The 22615-nt window shown below is 37.7% G+C and overlaps 1 protein-coding gene across 21 annotated transcripts in view; it reads left to right on the top strand.

Annotated features, from left to right (window-relative positions):
* Positions 1-221: 221 nt before the first annotated feature.
* Positions 222-22615, top strand: part of LOC104606496 (uncharacterized) — a 60466-nt gene continuing 38072 nt past the window's right edge. For 8 of the 21 annotated variants that reach the window (XR_016080360.1, XR_016080361.1, XR_016080359.1 and 5 more), the window contains exons 1-11: positions 225-607; positions 750-861; positions 5908-6084; positions 6873-6974; positions 8665-8765; positions 16733-16874; positions 16953-17246; positions 17327-17474; positions 17944-18924; positions 19040-19275; positions 19399-19472. Coding sequence is in view for 17 of the 21 variants with exons in the window: in XM_088894641.1 (XP_088750767.1) it covers positions 6031-6084; positions 6873-6974; positions 8665-8765; positions 16733-16874; positions 16953-17246; positions 17327-17474; positions 17944-18924; positions 19040-19275; positions 19399-19472 (2132 nt within the window). In the remaining 4 variants the exon portion in view is untranslated. Of the gene's footprint in view, positions 608-743; positions 862-5907; positions 6085-6872; positions 6975-8664; positions 8766-16732; positions 16875-16952; positions 17247-17326; positions 17475-17943; positions 18925-19039; positions 19315-19398; positions 19473-22615 lie in introns of those variants that run through there. The other 13 variants (XM_088894655.1, XR_016080362.1, XM_088894639.1 and 10 more) reach the window with 13 other exon arrangements.

Raw genomic sequence — 22615 nt, forward strand, 5'->3', positions numbered from 1 at the left:
TAGGAATTAGAGATAATTTAAAAGATAAATAGAAATTAGAGATAATTTTGAAGAAAGTGAGAAATAACGGGAGAGATAATTTAGGAAAAATTTTAGATAAAAAAATTAATTTGATTATTTGAAAAGTGTATCTCATTACTTGTGTTAAAACAAATAAAGCATTAAAAAAAAAGGAGAAACTATATAGATTTTCTCGTGCTACTACTATATAAACTCCAATTAAATGATGTTGCCCCTTCGACGTCTCCTTAATCAGAGGCTTCTTCTCCATACGCCTTACAAGCCAAAGGAGACTCCTTCCGAAAATGCTGAGATAGAGATAGAGAGAATAGGAGGAAGAGAAGTTTCTGGCTTATTCTTCTCATTGGAGGTTTGGAGCAGGAGTTCCTTCATAGTTGACTCTTTTGCGCATTTTCATTTCTAGTTTCGTTGTTTTTGGTGCCGTGTCTCTTCTGCTTGTCCGTGTGCTCTCTGCCGTCTTCTGATCACGGCCTTTCACGTTCCTGGGCGCAGCAGATTTGTTATGAAGTTCGCTTGTGATTGTTTCGTCTCTCCTCCTTTGTTTGTTATTTCACCACTTCCACGGAACTCTCTTGATCGCTTCCAGGTTCCAACTGTTTTTTCTTTCTTTTCCCCCCCTCTTGCTGTTATCCCAGTTTCTTTTGTTTTTCTTGTTCTTCTTGCTTTCTTTTTCTGTAATTTGAGAGAATTCTCGAATACATAGCGTTCCTGATCTAATTTTTTTGCAGAAATTTTGGGTTTTGTCGGTGATAGTTCCTGCTTTAGGCAGCACTTGATAATGTGGACGAGGACAGCTGAAAACGGCCGATTTTTCTTCCCTTTGACGAGTTTACAGATTGGGTATGTTAGTCTTCATCCCCTTATTTAACTTGTTTGTATTCATTAGATATTGATTTGATCATTATGTGTTCTTCAACCCCTTCTATTTAACTTGTTGGAATTCATTAGACAGATTTTGTCGTTACTTGTTCTGGTAGATTTACTTTTGGTAGATATAGCTTCTGTAAGAGAAGGAAAAATTTCCTTAGCATGCAATTGTTTTCCATATGGGCACACGTGAAGGCTGCTTAAATTAATTCGGTCTCCTTTTCTTTCTTTACTTTTTTCATTTTTCCTTTCAAATGCTATAATATAATTGAAGATGCAAGCGGAAAATCATCATCATCGCCTTGTCCCCACTCCCAACTATATGGGACGGCTACATGAATCATGCTCGGCCATTTCTTTATAGGAAGTGCTATCCATTGTTAAATTATGGGCCCTTCAATCATTTCTCACTCCATGCCCTTTTGGCAATTTCTTCTATCCCTTTCAACTTGTAACAAGTGTTTTCTTCTTAAAGGTGCTGTACATGGTTTTCTTTGCATGTGACAAATCCGTCTTACTATACTTTCCGATATACCTTCTTCAGTCATAACATTTTCTCAATTACTCTCTCCCAAAGTTTCATAATGTGGTCCATGAGTTTAATCCCCATGGTAATTATTGTAACTTTTGCATGGCCTCTGTTTTTAGAATATAAACACCATAGTGATATTTCTCTTTTTGTTTGGCATCTTCTTTGTTTTCATTTTCTTATTAAATAGTTTAGTTAGCCATAACAAGCCAACCTCTTCCATGCCTTTTCCAAACTTTTATTAGGATACCATAAGGTTCTAATGCCTTTTTCTTCTCTATCTTGTTTGAAACCTCTTTTACATTAGAAACTCAATTTCATAAAAGGTACTTATCATTTGTAGTAATATTAGAGTTATTACCCATCCCCCCTTGGCACCTATTTTTCTTCTCTATCTTGTTTGAGATTTAGCATTTTTTTTTTAAATAGCTTCTCCATCTTTCCTTGATTTCCTTTTATTTTATTATGACTCTTCATCTTCCTCTTTTATGCATCTAGTAAGGTTTAAATCTCTACTTTTTCTTCCTCTCATCTTTGCAAGTTTATAAATTCCATTTTCTCCCTCTCTAGTATGGGCTATGGAGTTCATTACATGCCTTAAATTCAGGTTCACATGCTTTACTTAGCTTTCTTTTATGTGTTTTTTTTCAATATTTTCCAAGTTTTTTTTTTGCATTTGTAGTATTTTTCTCATCTTTATAACATGCCCATTTTGTTTTTAATTATAGTTTGAACCTCTTCATTCCACTACCAAGTTTCTTTAGTGGTTTGCTGTATTCCTTTAGATTCCCCTAAAACCTCTTTTGCCACTTCTTTTTTATTTCTCTCTTTTTTTTTTAATATTTGGCTTTTCAAACCAGATATTAATATTTTCATCTAAATTCCATTTCTTTCTACTATTACTTTATCTTTAAACTGTGCTAGTTTTTTTCCCTTTTAAAATTACCTATCTAATTCTTAGGCACACATTTTCTTCCATAGTTATTATGTAGTCAAGGCTTCTCTTGAAATAACTTTGCATTCTTTGGACATCATTTATTCAATTCTCCTAATAAGTAGGGTTGCCAACAGACTTCAAAAATCCAATACTTGATCCAATATGCAATCCTGTTACTTGGACTTGGATGTTAAAACCTGCACCCGTTTAGTAGTTGGATCAATTGCGGGTTTGAGCCCATCCAATCTGATAAAAATCTGAGTCCGATTATATGTAATATAATAATGCATATATATAGATATTATATATAATATTCTATATTTATATGCATTTTTTATATGTGTATATGTCAAAAAAAATTGATTTGTTATCTTTCCCTTTACTTTAATGATAATAGAGTGGAGTTAGACTTGGATTGAGTTCAGATTTGGATTTGAAAATACAATAATTGGAATTTGAATCCAATCTGATTACAACCCTACTAATAAGGTAGGTTCTATTTGACTTGTATTTAATCCACTTTTAAATTGTAAATATTTGATTATTACTATTACTATTGAAGTAGAGGAAAGATGAGAGAGGACAACAATAACGTTGGGGAGAAAAGAAGGGTAGCTGCTAGATGGGAGAAAAAAGTTAGTCTAGGAAACCTGACTGGACCAGCTGGTTGAACTTGTTGAATCGTGACCTGGGACCTTGGCCGGTTACACCCCAATAACAATATTTGCTAAAATCCCAATGAAAACCAGCTAACTGGCTGGTTATATAACATAGATATACACTGACACACACAAGAAGAGTTAACCAATTTACTTTTACTATTTGGAGGGGATGGCATTGTAATTTAGCTTTGATATGAATACATAATATATAAAGAGATCTGGATGATCAGAAGACAAATTTTTTCCAATGTTCAAAGAACCAGACCGGGCACAAAACCAAAGAAGGGAGAGGTTCAACCAGGGTTGAACTGTGATGATGTGGCATATGCATATATATACTACGATTCATATAAATACTATATATAATATATTTTACAATTTTTGATATATTTAAATATGGTGGATGGATGGAAAGTTCCTTAATTTTTAAAGCAAATTACTAGGGTTCAAGTCTCTTAATTTACATTTTTTTAAAGTACGTGTTTAATAAAGTAATATGTACAATAAAGAGTCATTAATTAACACAAGTAATGGGGTTGATTAATGGTAATTAAGCAAGGATTTTTGGCTCTGACAACCCCTGAACTTTGTGAAAGGGCCAACTTTGACCTTAAAGAATTTAGAGGGCCATTTTAGACCTCAAACTAAATAGAAAAGGTCACCATTAGTCCAAAGCACACGGTGTTAGTGATGCCATTCACAATCCATTAAATAATGAATAAAGTAATAAGAAATGCTGACATGGCACTATTCAACTCAAAAAATTGAAAAGTTACAAGTGGGTCCCACTGAATAAAGTAAAAACTACTTGGTTATAAATTAATAAAGGTTGGAAATAATATATAGGTGGGTCCCACTTGAAAATTCCTCTTTTAAAAGAAAAATTACAAGTGGGTTCCCTCTCTCTCTCTCTCTCCTCCTCCTCCTCTTCTTCTTCTTCTTCTGAGCTTAGACTATTTAGAGCTTAGACTATTCATAGATTGAACAATTTGTCATCAGTCTTTTACAGAGAAAGAGAACTAATTCATCAATCTTTTACATTCAACCCAATAAAAAAGTTGTCAAGGAAATTAATTAATCTCATATTCTTTGTCCAATCCATTGTCAAACATGAGAACCAAAGTTTTCTGGGTATGTGGATAAAAATTCTTAGATGGTCCCTCCTTTGGTTAATGAATAAGAAGTTTCCTTAACCCTTTAAATCTTAGATAAGTTCTGAAGAGTGAAAACCATTCGAACACAACCTTTCTCCCATTAATTAGTAATTACCATCCGATACTCCTCTTGCCTGAAATGGCACAACCTATCTATTGGCAGCTCCTATTCCTACTACTACTAACCAAAACCTTGTTCTTTTGATCAACATATGTTGTGGATTTGGTCTTCAACGGCTTTAATTCCTCCGATCTCTTGTTTTACGACATTGCCTCGCTCAAGTCTCGTGTTCTCATCCTTACAAACAACTCTATTTTCTTTGTTGGTCGCACCCTTTACCTCACAAAGGTTCCAACTAGACCTCTCAACTCCTTCACGTTCCTTCCATTCTACACCTCTTTCATCCTCTTTATCGCCCCCAGCGAGGGCCAACTCTCTGGTCACAGCCTTATCTTCATCTTTGCTCCCACTGTTGGAATCAATGGCACTGACTCTGCTCAAAATATGGGCCTCTTTAACTACACCAACAACAACAGCCCCGAGAACCACGTACTGAGTATCGAATTTGACATCTTCCAAAACCAACAATTCAATGATATCAATGGCAACCACATCAACATTTTTTTTTTATTTTATTCATTATTTAACGAATTGTGAACAATGTCACTAACACTGTGTGTTTTTGGGCTAATGGTGGCCTTTTCAATTAGGTTGAGGTCTAAAATGGCCCTTTAAATTCTTTAAGGTCAAAGTTGGCCTTTTCACAAATATTAGGGGTTGTCAGAGCCAAAAATCCTTGCTTAATTACCACTAATCCACCTCATTACTTGTGTTAATTAATGACTCTTTATTGTACATATTAGTTTATTACACATGTATTTTAAAGAAAATGTAAATTAAGAGACTTGAACCCTAGTAATTTGCTTTAAAAATTAAGGATCTTTCCATCCATCCACCATATTTAAATATATGAAAAGTTGTAAAATATATTATATATAGTATTTATATGACCCGTAGTATATATATGCATATGCCACATCATAATAGTTTGACCCCAGTTGAACCTCTCCCTTCTCCGGTTTTGTTCCCGGTTTGGAACTTTGGACATTAGAAAAATTAGTCTTCTGATCATCCAGATCTCTTTATATATTATGTATTCAAATCAAAGCTAAATTACAATGTCATCCCCTCTAAATAATAAAAGGAAATTGATTAACTCATCTTTTATTAACCGATTAGGTGGCATGATAGATAGACATAAAAAGATGGGCATTGTTGGAAGCTATGTTTTAGTTTGTTTTTATTAACCAATAAAGTGGCATGATAGATTCGTCTTTTTCTTCTTTTTTTTTATGTTTGTATGCCTCATTAGTTATTACTTAAGTGATGGTACACTTGTAATTTCCACCATTATATTTATAATAAAGTAAAGAGCAGCTGTTAGAGATTGATTGAGAAACAGAATTCTCTAACTGCCACAGCCCTATTGTTCCCACTTTTCCTTCCCTTTTCAACTCTTCTTTCTTCTAAACACAGATTACAAGTTCTCAGATATTTTTCCTTAATTTTCTATGCTATTTTTTAGTTCCTTTTTGTGGTCAATCACATGGTATTAGAGCTGTGATTGACTTAGGTTTCCTTCTAGCTGCTATATAGTAGGAAAAGTGTGCAAGCTGAGGAAGGAAATTTATGGCCTAAAATAGCATAAATTTATGTTTCTTCCTTTTTGTGGTCAGATCGTTGGGTTGGGTTGGAGAATGGAGGCTGGGAGGGACTTGTGAACTTCTACATGATCGATAGCTTGGAAAGGCCATTCAGTGGCTGTGGTTGTCTCCTTCACCTTGAAGGAGTGGTTTTATATGTGCTCATACTCAATTTATAATACAACTTTGCCTTTACCTTTCAAAAAAAGGGTAATGACCCTTTTATTTGCTATTGCCATATCATAAGCTGTTGCAAATTCTACACTAGTATCATTTTAACATTTACATTTTCATTTTTGATATCCTTTCCACTACTACTGCTACTCCATTTCTATTATTTACTTCTATGTAATGTAATTTATGGCCACCAATTTCTTTATCTTCCCCTCCCCCCTTCATTTAGTTTCTTATAAGATTGTTATACTAATTTTTCTCTTCATTATGCCTACTAATTCCATAGTCTTGCCTATTAATCTTCGTACATTTCAAGTAGCTAATCAAATTCTTGTTTCTTAGACTTCTTTACCTTACCTTGTACAAAAGAATGTGGGAATTTTTGCCTATTTCTAACCACAATCAGGTATTACTATGGCATGCCACTTCCATGGGAATTATCGTGGACCTTTGAGGGAAATATCCTTGTCGAGTAATGTCAATGGAACCACCATTACCAAAAAAAGAGTCATGGAACCATTTTTTTTATAATAAAAATTGTTGAGATTCAGGTGTTGTTTATGTTCTTTCTTGTTTAAAAGCTTTAGTTAGTGTTATTGGGCTCAAGGCCCATTAGTTTATGCTATTTGTTAAGACTGTTTTTATGTTGATTAGTGGCAGCCGCCCTATTAAGGGCATACCTGTCATTGTAATTTGTTTTATTTGAGTATATAAGAATGAATGGGGTAGCCAGATCTAAGAAAAGGATTTTCCCCATCTTTTCTACTCTTTCTCTTCTTCTCTTCTCTACAGTAACTTCTTTTTCTCTTTCTTCTCTATCACAGATCAAATCAGATTGCTGTTTTCTATTTTCTACTTGGTATTGGAGCATCTTTTGGGATCTTTTGAGTCTTCCATCATGTAGCCCTAGATCAGCCGACTGCGTGGTGAGTTAGAGAGCTGATCAAAGACTTTAAAAGTGCTTGTTTCTTGGATTTTTTTGGTGGATCTAGAACCCTGTATGTCAGATCTAGGGTTGGTCATCGAAACCATGAAGAACTGGGGGAATAAGAGTCCTGATTACAGTAGGACTCTTTAATTTTGACCTAGGAAGGAGCACTCAGGATTTCTTAGGCTCTTTGGTGTTTTCTGAAGGGGGCTGTTCAAGTTCTGGAGTTTTCTGAGGTCTCTGGAGGGAGTGACAACCTTTTCTCCTGTTTTTATTAGCTCCCACAGAGATAAGAATTTTTGTGGGCGGAGGCTTTTGGGTACCAGAAGGTTGGTTGAGGCCTCTAAAGGAGAAAAATCTGTTTTCCTAATCCACAATTGTTTTTTCTAAACTATTTTGGGAATTATGGGGGGCAGTGGAGTTGAGTACAAGTCTACTAGTGAATTGAGACTAGGTAAAGGAGGTGCTAGTGACCCTTTTGGGACATGGACCATCACTACAATTAAATTGGATGGTACAAACTATTTGGAATGTTCACAATCAACCAAAATGACTATTGGTGCTCATGGAAATTTGAGGTATGTCATTGGTGAAGGGAAGAAATCTGAGACTAACTCTTCCCGGTGGGTGCAAGAGAATTACATGGTGATGACCTGACTATGCAATTCTATGTTACCCACAACTAAGGAGATCCGAGATGGAGTTGCAGGGACTTACTCACAGAGTGAGAATGTTGCTAGGGCCTACTAGTTGAGGAATCAAGTGATTGCTACTAGGTAGGGAGATAAATCTGTTGCAATTTATTTTTCATCCCTCAAAGCCTTATGGCATGAGATAGATCATTTTGAGACTATGGTTTGGGAAAGTAGTAAAGGTGTAGCTACCTGGTAGAGAAGAATAGGGTGTTTTGAGTTTCTAGCGGGACTCAACCCAAAGTATGATATTACACAACATATTCTTTCTCGTGATAGTGTAATTCTCTCTCAAGCATATGCCATTGTGTCTGGAGAGTAGGAGGAATGTAATGATGAGGAACTTAAATATTTAGCAGTCTGCTATGATTCGTACAGTGAAACGTAAGCTTGGTGGGGATAAGGGTGGTAGTGATGCTAGGAAGGAGGACAAGAAGGACTTGATCTATGACTATATGGCAATGGTTGGTGACTTATCCGGACCACCTACCACACTTTTTTTGGAGTCAGTTGCATCATCTGTAGTTAGGCCCGAGTTGGAGAGATATGAGTAGTTTCTAAGTCAAAGAGATACAACTAGTTCTAGTTCTTCACTGGGTGGACTACAAAGTGCAAGTGGACAAGGAGTTAGTCATTGTACTTCATTTGCACATACAAGTAGTTCTTATGCAACTACAAACTATGCTTCCACTACAGGTAAGGGGGGACCTCCCTGGATTATAGACTTGGGAGCCTCAGAACATATGACCAATATTTCTACCATTTTCTCTTTATACCACATTACCACCTTTGTTATGGTAGAGAAAGAGCCTCAATACCTGATGGTTCCCATGTTCCCATTGTTGGGAAGGGGTCCGTCAAAATAACTAATACCATTACCTTGCCTTCTGAACTGCATGTTCCTAGATTGAGTACTAATCTTTTATCTTTGAGTAGTTTGACAAAACAAATTGAATTGTTTAGTAATTTTTTTCTCCTGGTCATTGTGTTTTGCAGGATCTGGAGTCAAAGAGGACAATTGGGAGTGGTCGTAAAGTGAATGGAGTCTACCTCCTTGATGTGCTTCTTAGTCATCCAAGTCATCATGTTAGTAGGAGGTAATGAGTTAGAGCCAGTGGGTCAGTTTATTCTTTGGCATAATTGGTTAAGACATTTGCCTTTTGGTTCTTTGCGTTTTTTATTTCCAAAGTTGTTTGAGTCTATTAAGTTGTCCAATTTGGAGTGCAAGGGTTGTCAACCTACAAAACATTGTAGACATTCTTTTAAGGCAAGTAATGAAAAATGTTTTTCAATTTTTGACATTGCTCATACTGATGTTCGGAGACGATATCATGTTCCTTCTATGGGTGGTTACCGTTATTTTCTTATGCTTTTGGATGATTATTCACGATATTCATGGGTATATTTGATGAGATCTCATGATGAGGTACCTGGCTGGTACAATAGTTCCATGTCCATCAAATGGTGTTGATGCGGTTTGGAGTATGGATTAAGGTGTTTATATTAGATAATGCTAGGGAATGCTTATGAAAAAAACCTAGCATCTTATTTATTAGAGCATGGAGTAGTCCATCAGAGCAATTGTACATATACTCTACAACAAAATGGTATAATAGAAAGGAAGAACAGACACATTGTGGAAGTGGCAAGAAGTATCATGGTGAGGTCCACAGTTCCAGTTTGTTTTTGGGGTGATGCAATTCTCACAATAGTCTTCTTGGTTAATCATGTACCCTATTGTGTTCTTGTATATGCTACTCCTTTCAGCCTTATTTTTCTTGAGGGGGAGATGTTTCATGTTCCTTTGAGGGTATTTGGATGTGTATGTTTTGCCCATATCTTCGGTCCTCATGGCTTGAAGTTGGACCATAAAGCAAAGACGTGTGTATTCCTTGGGTATGCAGGAAATTAGAAGGGGTATTGTTGTTATGATCCGGTGTCAGGGAGTTGGTATGTCACCATGGATGTTACTTTCTTTGAGTCCACACCTTTCTTTTCAGGGTGTCTTGCTTTAGGGAAGGAAGTGAGCAACACATACCACTTCCTGTTCCAACTCCTTTGCCTACTCCAATGTCTAACCCTGCTCCACCTACTTACTTTGCTTTCTCTGCTACGTCTTGCTTCTTAGTTTTTTACACCACAACATCTAAGACAATACAGGGAGGTTGATTCCACAACAGAGGAACCCATGCCACTTCTTATTGGCTCATCTGAGATTCTAGGTTTGGGTGACATAGACCTAAGTATGCCTTTTGCTCCCTCTGATGTTTTAGTTCCTATTAATACTATCACTCCCGTTCCTAACATCATTGTAGATGACCTAGACCTTCCAATTACACTCCAAAAGAGGAAGAGAAAGTGCACAACCCATTGTATCTCACATCATCTTTCTTACAGTTGGTTATCTCTCTCATACCAAGCATTTTATTTCTTCCCTTGACTTTGTGTCTTCAGTTGCTAGTGAGGCTCTCTCCAAACCTGAGTGTAAGATAGCTATGCAAGAGGAAATGGAAGTCTTGATTAAAAATCAGATATGGGAAGTTGTGGGTCTACTTGAAGTGAAGAATGCTTTTCTTAATGGAGATTTGTAGGTGTGCCTAGACCTTCTAGTTGGTTTTTATAGTGATGTGGCCTAAGGAAAGGTATGCAAATTAAAGAAGTCTTTATATGGTTTGAAACAATCACCTAAAGCATGGTTTGACAAGTTTAGGAGTGCATTGATTGTATTTAGCTATGTTCAAACCCAGTTTGGTCATACTTTGTGAAGAGAAGGGGATCATTGATGCCAATGTTGATAGTGTATGTGGATGACATTGAAGTCATAGACTCACAGGGAATGACCTGAGTGAGATTGAAAGAGGAACCTACACCGAGGGTTTGAGATTAAAGACCATGGGGAGTTAAAGTATTTTCTGGGCATTGAGGTGGCAAGGTCCAAACATGGGATCTTCATTTCCCAGAGGAAGTATGTGTTGGATCTACTATAGGAGACATGAAACGTTGGGGTAAAGCCAACTGATACGCCCATTGATCAGAACCATAGAATTAATGCTTTAGATTGTGAGCTAGTGAAGGATGATGGGAGGTGCTAGAGATTGGTGGGTTGGTTTCTATACTTATGCATGTCATGACTAAATATCTCCTATGTGGCTAGTATGATGAGTTAGTACATACATGCTCCACGATTAGTACTAGGAAGCCATTGACAGGATACTTGCCTATTTGAAAGGACACCCAAACAGAAGTTTATTGTTTGCTAATCATGGACATTGGAGCTAGAAGCTTACACAAATGCTGATTGGGCAGGGTGTCTAGATGACAGGAGATTTCAATCAGGAGTTTGCATTGTGGCACATGGTGTTTCAGAGCTTCTCTAGGTTCGGTCCTTATTAGGAGATATTTGGAGTTGATGAAGAACCTATGATGTTGTACTATGATAATCAAACAGTAATTAACATTGTTCATAACCCAGTTCAACATGATAGGACAAAGCATATAGAAGTTGGTAGATATTTCATAAGAGAAAGGGTGACATCTGGAGAAGTGTGCCTACCATATGTTGCATCTGACTTACAACTAGCTGATGTTCTCACAAAAGGAATTGCAAGAAACAAGCTTGAACATGGTCTACAGGAATGTCTGACATCTACTCCCAACTTGAGGGGGAGTGTTAAGATTAAGTTGTTTATGTTCATTCTTGTTTATAAGCTTTAGTTAGTGTTATTGGTCCCAAGGCCCATTAGTTTATGCTATTTGTTAAGATTGTTTTTATGTTGATTAGCAGCAGCTACCCTATTAAGGGCACACTTGTCATTGTGATTAGTTTTATTTAGGTAAACTTCTTAAAGTACCCCTATGGTTTAGGAAATTGACTAACTCTACCCTTACTGTTTACATGTTGTCTTAAAGTACCCTCTGACAATTGACATCGCCATTAAACACTAACAGAAAAAAATGGAATGTCGAATTTATCCTCTACTATTCTTCAAAATTTCAATATAAAACCCAACTAATGGAAAATTTCAAAAACTGTAACACAGTCTGGGTCCATTGGAAGGATGAAGAGGAACTACTTTCCTCTTTCAATCTTCATCCTAACCATCACTGCAAGGCAAAAAGATTTCTCCGCTGAATGTGTAAAAGCCTCAACAATGGACATTTTTGAATGTTCTTTTGAGGTTGAAATTGGTTTAGGAGAGAACATTAGCAAAAGGTGTTGAAACATACTCTAGAAGTGACGATCAATTGGGGATTAGAAGGTGCATCGATTGAGGCATCTCTAAGTGGGTGGTATGTATTATCGTGAACGTAAGCTGTGGTCATCAGAGCTGACTCGGTTGCAGCTGGACTCCGTTCTGCATGTCTAGCCTTTATAGAGTGAGACCCCAGGCAAAATCTGGCTATTCCCCAGTTTTACCATGCCGGGAAATCTATGTCCATGGTGTTCGCTCCAACTATGGTGACCCATGGAGATACATTGATGGGATCAGGTCCTCCATTTCCTGCTGAGCAAGAAACAAAAACACTCATCTCCATGGCCCCAAAAGTGGCTATTGACAAACTATTGCAATAATAGGAAGACACTGCCTCCTAGGGAGATCAACAAGATGTTAACACCGTCAGCCACAGTCCAGTCGATTGTTGAAAGAATATATGAGCTGAAACACCCACTATCCCAACAAACCTACTTGTAAGCTGCCACTCTTGCCTTGGGTGCCATTCCTCGGGCTGTCCCTCGAGCATAGCCCAGAAGGTTTGCACCTTCCACAGGAGAGACCACAATGGTGGCTGCAGTATGGGTAGGGTGTCCATCTTGATCTCTTGGCGTTTTATACTCATCTTGCTCGTTGATCTTCTCGGAAGCCATTTCATAGCCATGGTAGAAGATCCAAGCACCCACAATCTTCCTATTGCATTTATGTTTCGTAAAGCCTCGGCTCATCTCACAAGCACCCTTTCAACTTAATGTGGAGGGATTGGACTCATGCCTGTATCATTGAAGCTTGGACCCTTCAGCCATATTCTTGTATCCAGCACTCCCACTACCACATCATGATCAATCAAAGCATCAAACCAGACACTAGTACTGTCTTCCTTTTCAAGCCCCAAGAACATTGGACTCCTCGTGGTGTGTAGGTAGTAGACAGTTTCCTGGTATACATCCAGTGCACCATGTGCCTCTTCCATTCTCTCAGCTTCTTCTTCGCTAAGCCTGACAACAAAGCCATGAAAAGCTGTTTCGTAACTGTAAATCATCCATTGCACAGCTTCTCCTGCTATATTATCATCCTCTGCTGAGTCAGGGTTGGCCAATAATGACTTAAGTTACTTAACAATAGATGCATACCATTTGAAGTGTTGGCGAAGGAATCTGGTATCACTGACTTGTCTATATGAATGATATACGTCTTCTTTGGTGGTGGGACAGTTGTAGTGATAACAAATGTGAAATACACAACAAAAGCACTTTTGAGAAGATGTTGAGGAAGGGTATTTTAGTAATTTTAAAAAATCAGTCATGTGATGTCACATGTGAATGGAGTGTGATGGAAAGTTAATTGCAAGGGAGGTTTCAGACAATTGTTAGACAACTTAAGGGTATTTTAAGACAATATGTAAACAGTAAGCGTAGAGTTAGTCAATTTCCTAAACCATAAGGGTACTTTAAGAAATTTTCCCTTTTTTTTATGAGTATATAAGACAATGAATGGGGCGGCCAGATCTTAAAAAAGGCTTTTCCCCATCTTTTCTACTCTTTCTCTCTTCTCTTCTCTACAGAAACTTCTTTTTCTCTTTCTTTTCTATCACAGATATCAAATCAGATTACTGTTTTCTATTTTCTACTAAAATAAATTTTCATTAAAAAGAAAAAATGGAGATAAAGCACCTTAGATAAGAACCATAACTCCATAACCCCCGCCGCAAAAAAAAAAAAAAAAAAAAAAAAAAAAAAAAAAAAAAAAAAAAAAAAAAAAAAAAAAAAAAAAAACCACCAATATACAACTCAGCCTTACAACAAAAGACCAAGAAGGCCAAAAGCATACAATAGAACTAACACCTCCTTCTAGAAATCAAACATAAGCAACAAAAAACTTACTCAGCAAGATAAGAACTCCAATAAGCTCAACTAACAACACATCCAACCTCCTTACAAAAAAACATGAAGAACAAACCCCCAACCTCCTCTTAATACCCATCGTTAATCTTCCAAGTCTAGGACCTCTACCTGCCCCTCTTCCTCATTCCACACCTCTCCTCCTTCCTCTGGAATAGAACTATTACGATTATCCTCCATAGTTGTCAAGGTGTTACCTAGGCGACTAGGCGCCCTTGGCTGGGTGCCTCACCCAAACACCTTGACTTTTAGAAACTAGGTGCCTACCTAGGCAACAAAAATGACAAGATGAGTGCATTTTATAATATCATTTATATTATTGAATCTTATTAATGTATGTGTTAATACATTTTATTGTATGCTATATATATATCATCTATACTTTGTTTTAATGTTTTACTATTGAAATTTAAAAGATCAAAGGGTTTTGAGGAGAGAAAAAGAAAGAAAGAAAGAAAGAAAGAAAAAAAGAAAGAATAGAATTATAAAGAGGTTCTTTCTTTTTCTATTCTCCCCCTCTCTCTAATTAAATAAAACAGAAACTCTATCCTCGTTTTTTCTGTTTTACTTTCCATCTTGAATATTTATCATATAAAGTTAATAACCTTCTTTAGCTGCTAATTGATATGAAATTGCTCTATTAAATACTTATTATAGTAGTATTATTTTTGAAATTAATGAAATTAATATATGTAATAGATTTTTATCTTTTAGATGTGATGATTTGTCGCATTTTTAGAGGAAATTTAATGTTCTTAATAAAGAGAATTGCTATTTTTCAATTAATATGCATGCTGAATGGTATATAAAACTAGGGAACTAGCCAAACGTTAGTTTTTTATATTATAAAATTTTAATCGCCTAGGCGACTAGGCGCCCCAGTGTTGCCCAGAATCACCTAGACGCCTTGAAAAATATGCTCTCCTCCTTTTTCTTAAACTCCTCAAAAGCCCTTCAAGCAAAAGGCTCACCACCCAGAAGAAAAAGACCCAAACCTTTTCCAACTTCCACGTCCCTCTCTAAAATTTCCTTAAGTCCAACTCCAATCCTTCATTACTCCTTTCCTCTATTCCTCTGTTCAGCTCTCCATCATTCCCCAATGCTTCACAACTACCTTCCTTTTCTTTCACTTTTATGGCTTCATTTCTTTTCAACTCCCCTTTGTCGAAACTTCCATCCCCGCTATTTTGGCCACTAGAGTTAATCTCATCAGGAACCTTATGGTTCGTGTATATGAATTAGCCTTTCTTCTAATGAAAGCTCTCTTATATTTATTACTGTGGCTGGTCCCAACAAGTCCTTTTAGCATTGGGAATACCTTGATAACATGCACAAGATGGGATTTACCCGACCCTCTAGGTTTCTTTGCAGCCACTGAACCTTCACCAGAATCCGCATAGTCAGACACCCCTTCCCAAATAGACTCCAATCCTTCCAACTATTATTTCAACTTTCTGCAGGGGGTTATATTTGTCACCATGGTTTGGGTGGATTTAGACTTTAGTGGTAAAGTAAATAGATTATCAGGAATGTTTACAATTTAGTCAATGCCTCTTTGGTGGATTATAAGCTTTCAAAGCATATATGCTGGTCCATACTCGTTTTGCTTCTGAGATGTTACATTTATAGGTCTCCTCATCATAATATATCTTTAGTTTTCAAGTAAGAAGAGTTAGACTGCAGTTAAGAGTTCAAACTTCAAACCAATTAGTTATACTGATTGACTGCACATAAGGTCATGTTGCATTCCACTATTCCAGTACTACTCCCCTCCACTGTAAGACACACAGTAAAGAAGGGGGGGGGGGGAAGAGAAGACCATTTTAAAACAACTCTTAGAAGCAAATGCTTAGGTGAAACATGAGACACAGAGTTCTAAGCAAGGTTTTTGCTGAGGTGTCAGTGCCATTAATTACTCCTTGTAGGAATACAAGAATAGTTAATAGGTGGATATTCTCTACTATGTATTTGAGATTGCCAAATTCTAAGACTTTTGTTGTGGCCTTGTGGGCAAGTATTCCCTTTAAAAAGATTGCTATCAACATGTAGCAGCCAGCATATACATAACTGCTCCTTAGAAGTTAGAACCATTTAATTTAATTATTGAGGAAAATTAGTCAATTGATATTTTTTTACCTTTATTTTTTATTAGAAGTTTCTGTTGTGAAACTAAAGTCTTCTGTTTGGAGAAACATACCGTGTAGTCTTGCAGATAATTGAGTTTGATGTGAAAATGCCTAATGCATTCTGAGTTATACCATACAATTTAATTTTTCATTTAATTTTTCCCTTTGACATCAAATGCCAAGATAGATGAGCACCTAGTGATTTTGTTTGCTAACTTCTATTTACAGGGGACAATATTGAAATTTCAGATAATAATTTCTCCTAACTAGAGTTTCATGTAAAGCTCACCTTTGGATATCTAGTAAACTTGGTAGCAACTAATATTACCCTTTTTTGAAGAATGTAACAGATAATACCATGGTTTTCAAAACCGGACCGGACTGGATGGTCGGACCGGAAAACCGGGAATCGGTCAGGTGACTGGTTCCGTTTTCCCCAAAAACCAGATTTCCCCCCCAAACCGTTGATTTTGGTCAGCGAACCTTTGAACCAGGCGGTTAACCATTCGAACGGTTTTGACTGTTTTTTATTTTTTTGAATTTTTTTTTAAATTTGTCAGAACGGGCTGAGTGTTCAGTGTGAACGGCCGGACCGTTCGACCCGGTAAACCGGTTCGGTCACCGGGTCGGTTTTAAAAACCATGGATAATACAGATCAAGGAAAGTAACTAATATTTCCTGCTCTCTGCTTTTGCACAGTTCAGGGCTTTTACAATCTTTATATTTTACATCTTAGTCATTTATGCCCACTGAATTTATCAAGTTCTTTATATTTGTTGGTGGCAACTAATATTGCCTCACTCTCTGCTTTTAAACTGTTCAGGGATCTACAATCTTATCTTTCACATCTTAGTATTTTTCTGGCCACCGAATCTAACAAGTTCTTTATATTGGTGGACAATCGACCATGGTCAATGTACCTGGATTCAGGGGCTGCACACTTGTGGCAATTCATGGTTACAAAGGTTGCAAAAATGTGTTTCTTTTTATCACTGTATATTGTTCTTAGACGGTTAATGACATTAATTTGCATTCCTGTACAGTCTAGATTGTCCCCATTTGCAAACACTAAAGCACAAAAAGGGAGAAAGAATCTTGGGAAGAGATTTGATTTCAAGAATAGTTCCATATCCAACACTAGCAAACCAAATGAATCAAAGAGATGGTCCACCTTGGTTGATGCAGCAGTGTTATGTCAGAAGAAAGTTTTGCTACCTGAAAACCTTGGGAATTCTTTACTTTGGAACCATCAGTTAAATCAGACCTTATATGGCTTTATTGTATTTGAAGTTGCATGGACTAGTGTCCGTGGTATCAACTATCTGAATGAGCTTCAGGTACTCACTTGATGCTGTCTTGTCATTTAATTTTTATCTTACTACTATTCTGTTCTGAGAGTTTTTTGTGTCACCAACAGACAGATACATGCATGGCATTAGAGGCTAAATTGATGAAAAGATGGGAATTTGATAGTATAGAACACGCCTCAAGTTCTATCCATTCATGGTTCTCAGGAACACTTTATGAAAGGGTTCTCTTGCGGAAGCACCTATATTCCATTACAGGTATTTCTTTTTGGCTTTCATGATTCCTTGACTTTCATATAAGGATGGGAGGATGGAAAATAGCAAGTATCACAGCCATGGTACATACACCTTGCAGTTTTTGCTTTTCCCTCTTTTTTTCTTTTTTCTTTCTTTTTTTTTTTTATTTTCCTTCTTTTTTTTTGGGGAGGGGGGGGGGTTGGATCCATGCTTCCCACCAAGATACCAGGAAGAAATTATTCAACCAGATATTAACCAAATAAACCATATGGTCCATTGCATGGATGCTAGAACCTATCAGTATATTTTTACCTCAAAAGATACTTTCTCTCAGACCATTAAATGATGGGTAGTAGGCTTCTCAATGTGTGCCACAGGGACAATGCAGGTGGCAAGAACATTCTTTTTTCTTCTACTCTTTAGGCTGACATGAGACTTCCTTATCATTTGTGAATTTCCTTTCAATAACAAACTTTTTGAAAATTTCCAGGAGAGGTCTTCTTTGATGCTCAAGAAGATTTGTCATGGACTCGACCTTCTAGTGATGGTGAAAGCATCTGTTCTGATGTTGGTGGTCTTCTAGAAAAATCTCCTTGTAGCATTGGTAGAAATTTTGGTGTGCGCTTTGCAAATGTGGAAAATAGAACAAGTGCTCTACACAGACTGCCTCCTGCTACCATGCCATGCAAAAGGAGGAATATGACAAAATATGTTAGTTCTGGATATGAAGGTAATAGATTTTCCAAGAAGACTCATGGTGAAATTGTTGATTCACCTATACAGTCAGAGACTTCAACTTCTACTAGTAGCAATGACAGTGAAAACACAGTTGAAGCTTCAGAGTACCGGGATGTTTTGATTTTGTTTAGGTTCAATGACCATGACCTGCCCTTTAAATTGAGGGAAATAATCATGCCAGATGTGCGGTTACTAACTTTATTAGAGTATGGGCTTCCAGCTTGGGTTATTTTTCTTCAGTCATATCCAGTAATTTGTCACCTCTATCGGCCATGGATGTGTCCCCTTGCAAGAGCTTTATATGTTCTGATTTCAGTTGTTACTGTTCTTGTTGGATTTTTTGACTTATACAAAAATGTCCCAATACTGAAAGCCACTGCAGCACACTTGTGTGGACCCCTTTTTGACTGGATAGAAAATTGGGAGATGATATCAAGGATCAAATACTTGGGCACCATTCTATTTTTGCATAATTTTGAGAAAGCTGTTAGGTGGTTCTTAATGGTAACACGTTTTGTCAGATCATTTCTTTCAATTCTAATGTGGCCCATACAGCCGCTTCTGGAGCTTTTGGATTTCTGTTTTCCCCTTTGGGACATATGTTTTGACTCAATTGGGACCTTCTGTTCTGTTATTTGGATTACAATTGGTTCTTCATGCAGCATAGTGGTGGACCTTTTAGAGGTTCTATTTTCACCATTGTGGTTTATAATTTCTGTTATCTGGAGCATTGGTATGTCAGCAGCTGATACAAGAACTATGTTTCAAGTTACTGATATATTTATTAGTTGTTTTTTTATGAAATATTGTATCAATAGCATGCTTTTCTTGTTTGTGTTATACTGCAGGATCCTTAATATACCCGATGTTTTTGACTCTTGGGGAATTACTATACACTCCCATCCGCCTGGTTGCTGCATTAGCAAGTTGTATAACTTTTCTTTACTCCTCTATATTTGATTTTCTGGGAAAGCTTTGGTTGTCCATAAGTATTATCTTCCGGATTGCTTCATCTTCTGAAGCAGCAGTGAGCACCTCTGAGGTTTCAATGTGGCGTACACTGTGGAATGACCTTTTTTCTCAGGTTGTTACAATTGCATTTGGTTATATAGTCTGAACAATGGTAAACATACCTGCTTTCTTCTTAAAAAAGGTAAATTTACCTGCTTTTGTGTTAATTCCAAATAAACTACTTTAATACCTGCAGATTTTCCGTGCCATACGTAGCATCATAAATGGTCTTGCTGCCTTCTTCATAGCCTGCAACAGGCACCGACTAAGGTATGTCACATGTTATAAGAAGAGTCAACCATCTGCAAGTAATATGCATACTAACTGGATTAACTCATCCTCATTGGCAAAAAAGCAAAGAAAAAAAAAAACTCATCTGGTTGTTTTCTAATACCAGGAGTGGAAATTAAGCAATGGATCAATTTATTTAAAACTCTCTGGAAATCAATCCACTTGCATACTTCAAAGCTGTTAGGTTGCATTTGGACTAGGGTGGATTTGGGTTTGGTGGCAGAACTGAATTGTCAACTTAATGAATCTCCGGCTTCTGTAGATTGGGTTCATTTTTTTTCCATCACATGCTTCAATGAAGTAGGGACTTTTAGGTATTTAACCTTTGGTTTCACATTTTACTAGAATTTGAAATGGTGTAGGGACTAGTCATTTCAAATGCACAGGAGCAAGGCAGGAATAGAATTCATATACAATTCAACTTTCCAGGTCACCATTATAGCAGTTCAGCCAATAGGTTAAACCATTTTAACAATAAAGAAGTCGAAAAATGAAACCTGGTTAGCTGTCCAGGTCACTGGTTCAACCATCCAGGTGAACAAGAGTTTGAAAACATTGTCTTTGGATGGACAAGGTTACCATATAAGATGTTTGGCTTACCATATAAATGATTGAATTTCCTATCTATGTCTGGAAAACCCTCAACTTGAACTGCTAGTTCTACATGGAAATCCCAACCCCACTTTAAATTTCTTTTGGTCCCAAGATATTATGGCCCATATGAGGATCAGATTTTCATGATTCCATGGTTTGCATAACATGTGCATTCAGTAATGCATGCAACCAATGTTTTCCCTGACAATTTTGTTGGAATCAAGATTGAAAATAGAGAAAAGAAAACCAGTTGAGAACAAGTTTGTGGTTTTTCTACATTCAATTTCTTCTTTACTGTCAATGCATCTTTACCAAGGGAAAATGTTATTTCTTATTCCTTATTTCTCCTATTTCAGAAAACCAACTTGGTTTCATCTTTCATGCTAGGGAGATCAATCATGGAAGCTATCTTTTAATTGAGATGATTGATAGAAAAGTTCATGGAGAAGAAAAGAGACTTCCATGTGGTGTTCTGTATTCATTGATTTAGAGAAGGCATATGATAGATTTCCTAGAAAGATATTATAGTGGGTTTTACAAAAGGAAAGAGATCAAATAGGTAAATGGACCTAATTAAGGACATGTATGATCAAGCACTAGCCAATCTTAAAATATCTAGGGGAGAGGCATCATAGTTCTTGATTAAATGTGACTCCACCAAGGGTCAGCACTTGGTTCTTATTTGTTTGTAGTAGTCATGGATGAAACTAAACATGTTCAAGAGGAGGTCCCAGATGTATGCTTTTTTCTGATGAAACTTGAGAGGGATTACGTGCAAAATTAGATTTATGGACAAATGCCTTAGAAATAAGAAATCTTAGTTCAGTGATCCCATATCCATAATGAGGGAGAGATACAAGAAGATAACGCCCATAGAGTTAGAGTAGGATGGGGCAGAATGGATGGCTGCATCCAACGTCTCATGTGATCAGAGAATACCACTTAGGCTAAAAGGAAAATTTATAAAATAGCTTTAAGGCCAGCTATGTTGTATGGAGTAAAGTGTTGGGTAGTCAAGAAACAGTATGTTCAAAAATTCAGTGTAGCAAAAATGCAAATTTTGAGATGGATAAGTTGAAAAACTAGAAAGGATAGGATTAGATATTAACTCATTTGAAAGAACCTACCAGTGGCTCCCATTGGTGATGAAATGAGGTTAAGTAGATTAAGATGGTTTGGTCACATGCAGAGAAGACCATATACAAAGTCAATGAGAAGTGATGTCACAAGTTGAAGGGTCTAGAAGAGCTAGGGGGAGGACCTAAAAGAACATGGGTTGAAGTAGTTATAAATGATTCAAGGGAACATAATTTAACAATGGATATGCTTTCTGCTGGGAAGTGTCCTATGGGAAAGTAAACACCTTCGGTAACTTACAAAGAAAAAGACCTTTCCTATGCATCTTGTTAGGTTGAGGGGTTTTATGTATTGATGGTTCGGCTGATAAGTGTTCTTATTAGTCTGTATTTGTGTTTAAGTTGTTATGTACTGGGCCTGTGTTAATGGGCCTAAGTTCATTTGCTGTTTTAAGTAGTCTAGGTGTCCCATCACTAATCAGGGGCATTCTAGACATTTCCTATAACATTGTACTATAGTCTAATATAAATAATAGTACTGTTGATGTTATGGGCCCGAGCGTAGGATCGCGTCACGGGTCGTTCCACGGCAGGAACCCCTGATCTTCCCTTGCCTTTGGCCTTGCGTACAGACCCTATTTGTGGCAATCGCGTGGGTGATTGTCCAAGAGACCACCCGAACTCTCTCTTGGGGTGATTTGTCCAAGAGACCACCCGAACTCTCCTCACTATTTTCTTGACTGGAAAACTGAATACTTTATTTCAATTCGTAGCTCCTTAAATAGGAGATTACAGAAGGGAATTCCTTGTTGGATTCGGCTAGGCTAGGGTAATCCAACTCAAACTAAAACTCCTAATTTCCTACTTAAACTAAAACTCATAACTCTTACTTAAGAAGATAAAATAAGATAAGGATAAGATAAGGATAAGGGATAGGATTAAGTTGGCGGCGAGTTGACGTGTCCAGATAAGGGTGGGCCCACCCCTATGAGTTGTCGTGTGGGCCCCGCTCTGCTGCTGCTGCCGGGTGCGTGCGCGCGGCTCATGGTGCCACTGCCACGCAGTGCTGTTGCCGCGTAGTGCGTCCACGCGGCTCATGGTGCCGCTGCTGTGCGGTGCCGGCGTGTGCGCGGTGCGTGCTGCCGTGCAGTGCGCGCTGCTGCCTGGCGGTGCATGCTGCGCGCCATGGTGCCGCTGCCGTGCGGTGCCGGGCGTGTGCGTGCAGCGCTCTGTCGGGCGGTATGTGCCGCGCGCTGCCCGCCTGCTGTGCGGCGCTGCCAGGCGGTGCGTGCTGTTGGGCGGCCCGCTGTGTGTGCTGTTGCCTATGATTGCGCCGCAGCGTGCTGCCGGGTGGTGTGTCCATAACATCACACCCCTCCCGGACTACGAGCTTGTCCCCAAGCTCGAATTGGGTGTCGAAACACCCTCAAGGGAATCCTGGGTGGCTTTGCC

The sequence above is a fragment of the Nelumbo nucifera genome, chromosome 1, assembly GCF_055504915.1.
Source record: "Nelumbo nucifera cultivar China Antique chromosome 1, China Antique-T2T, whole genome shotgun sequence".
NCBI lineage: Eukaryota > Viridiplantae > Streptophyta > Magnoliopsida > Proteales > Nelumbonaceae > Nelumbo > Nelumbo nucifera.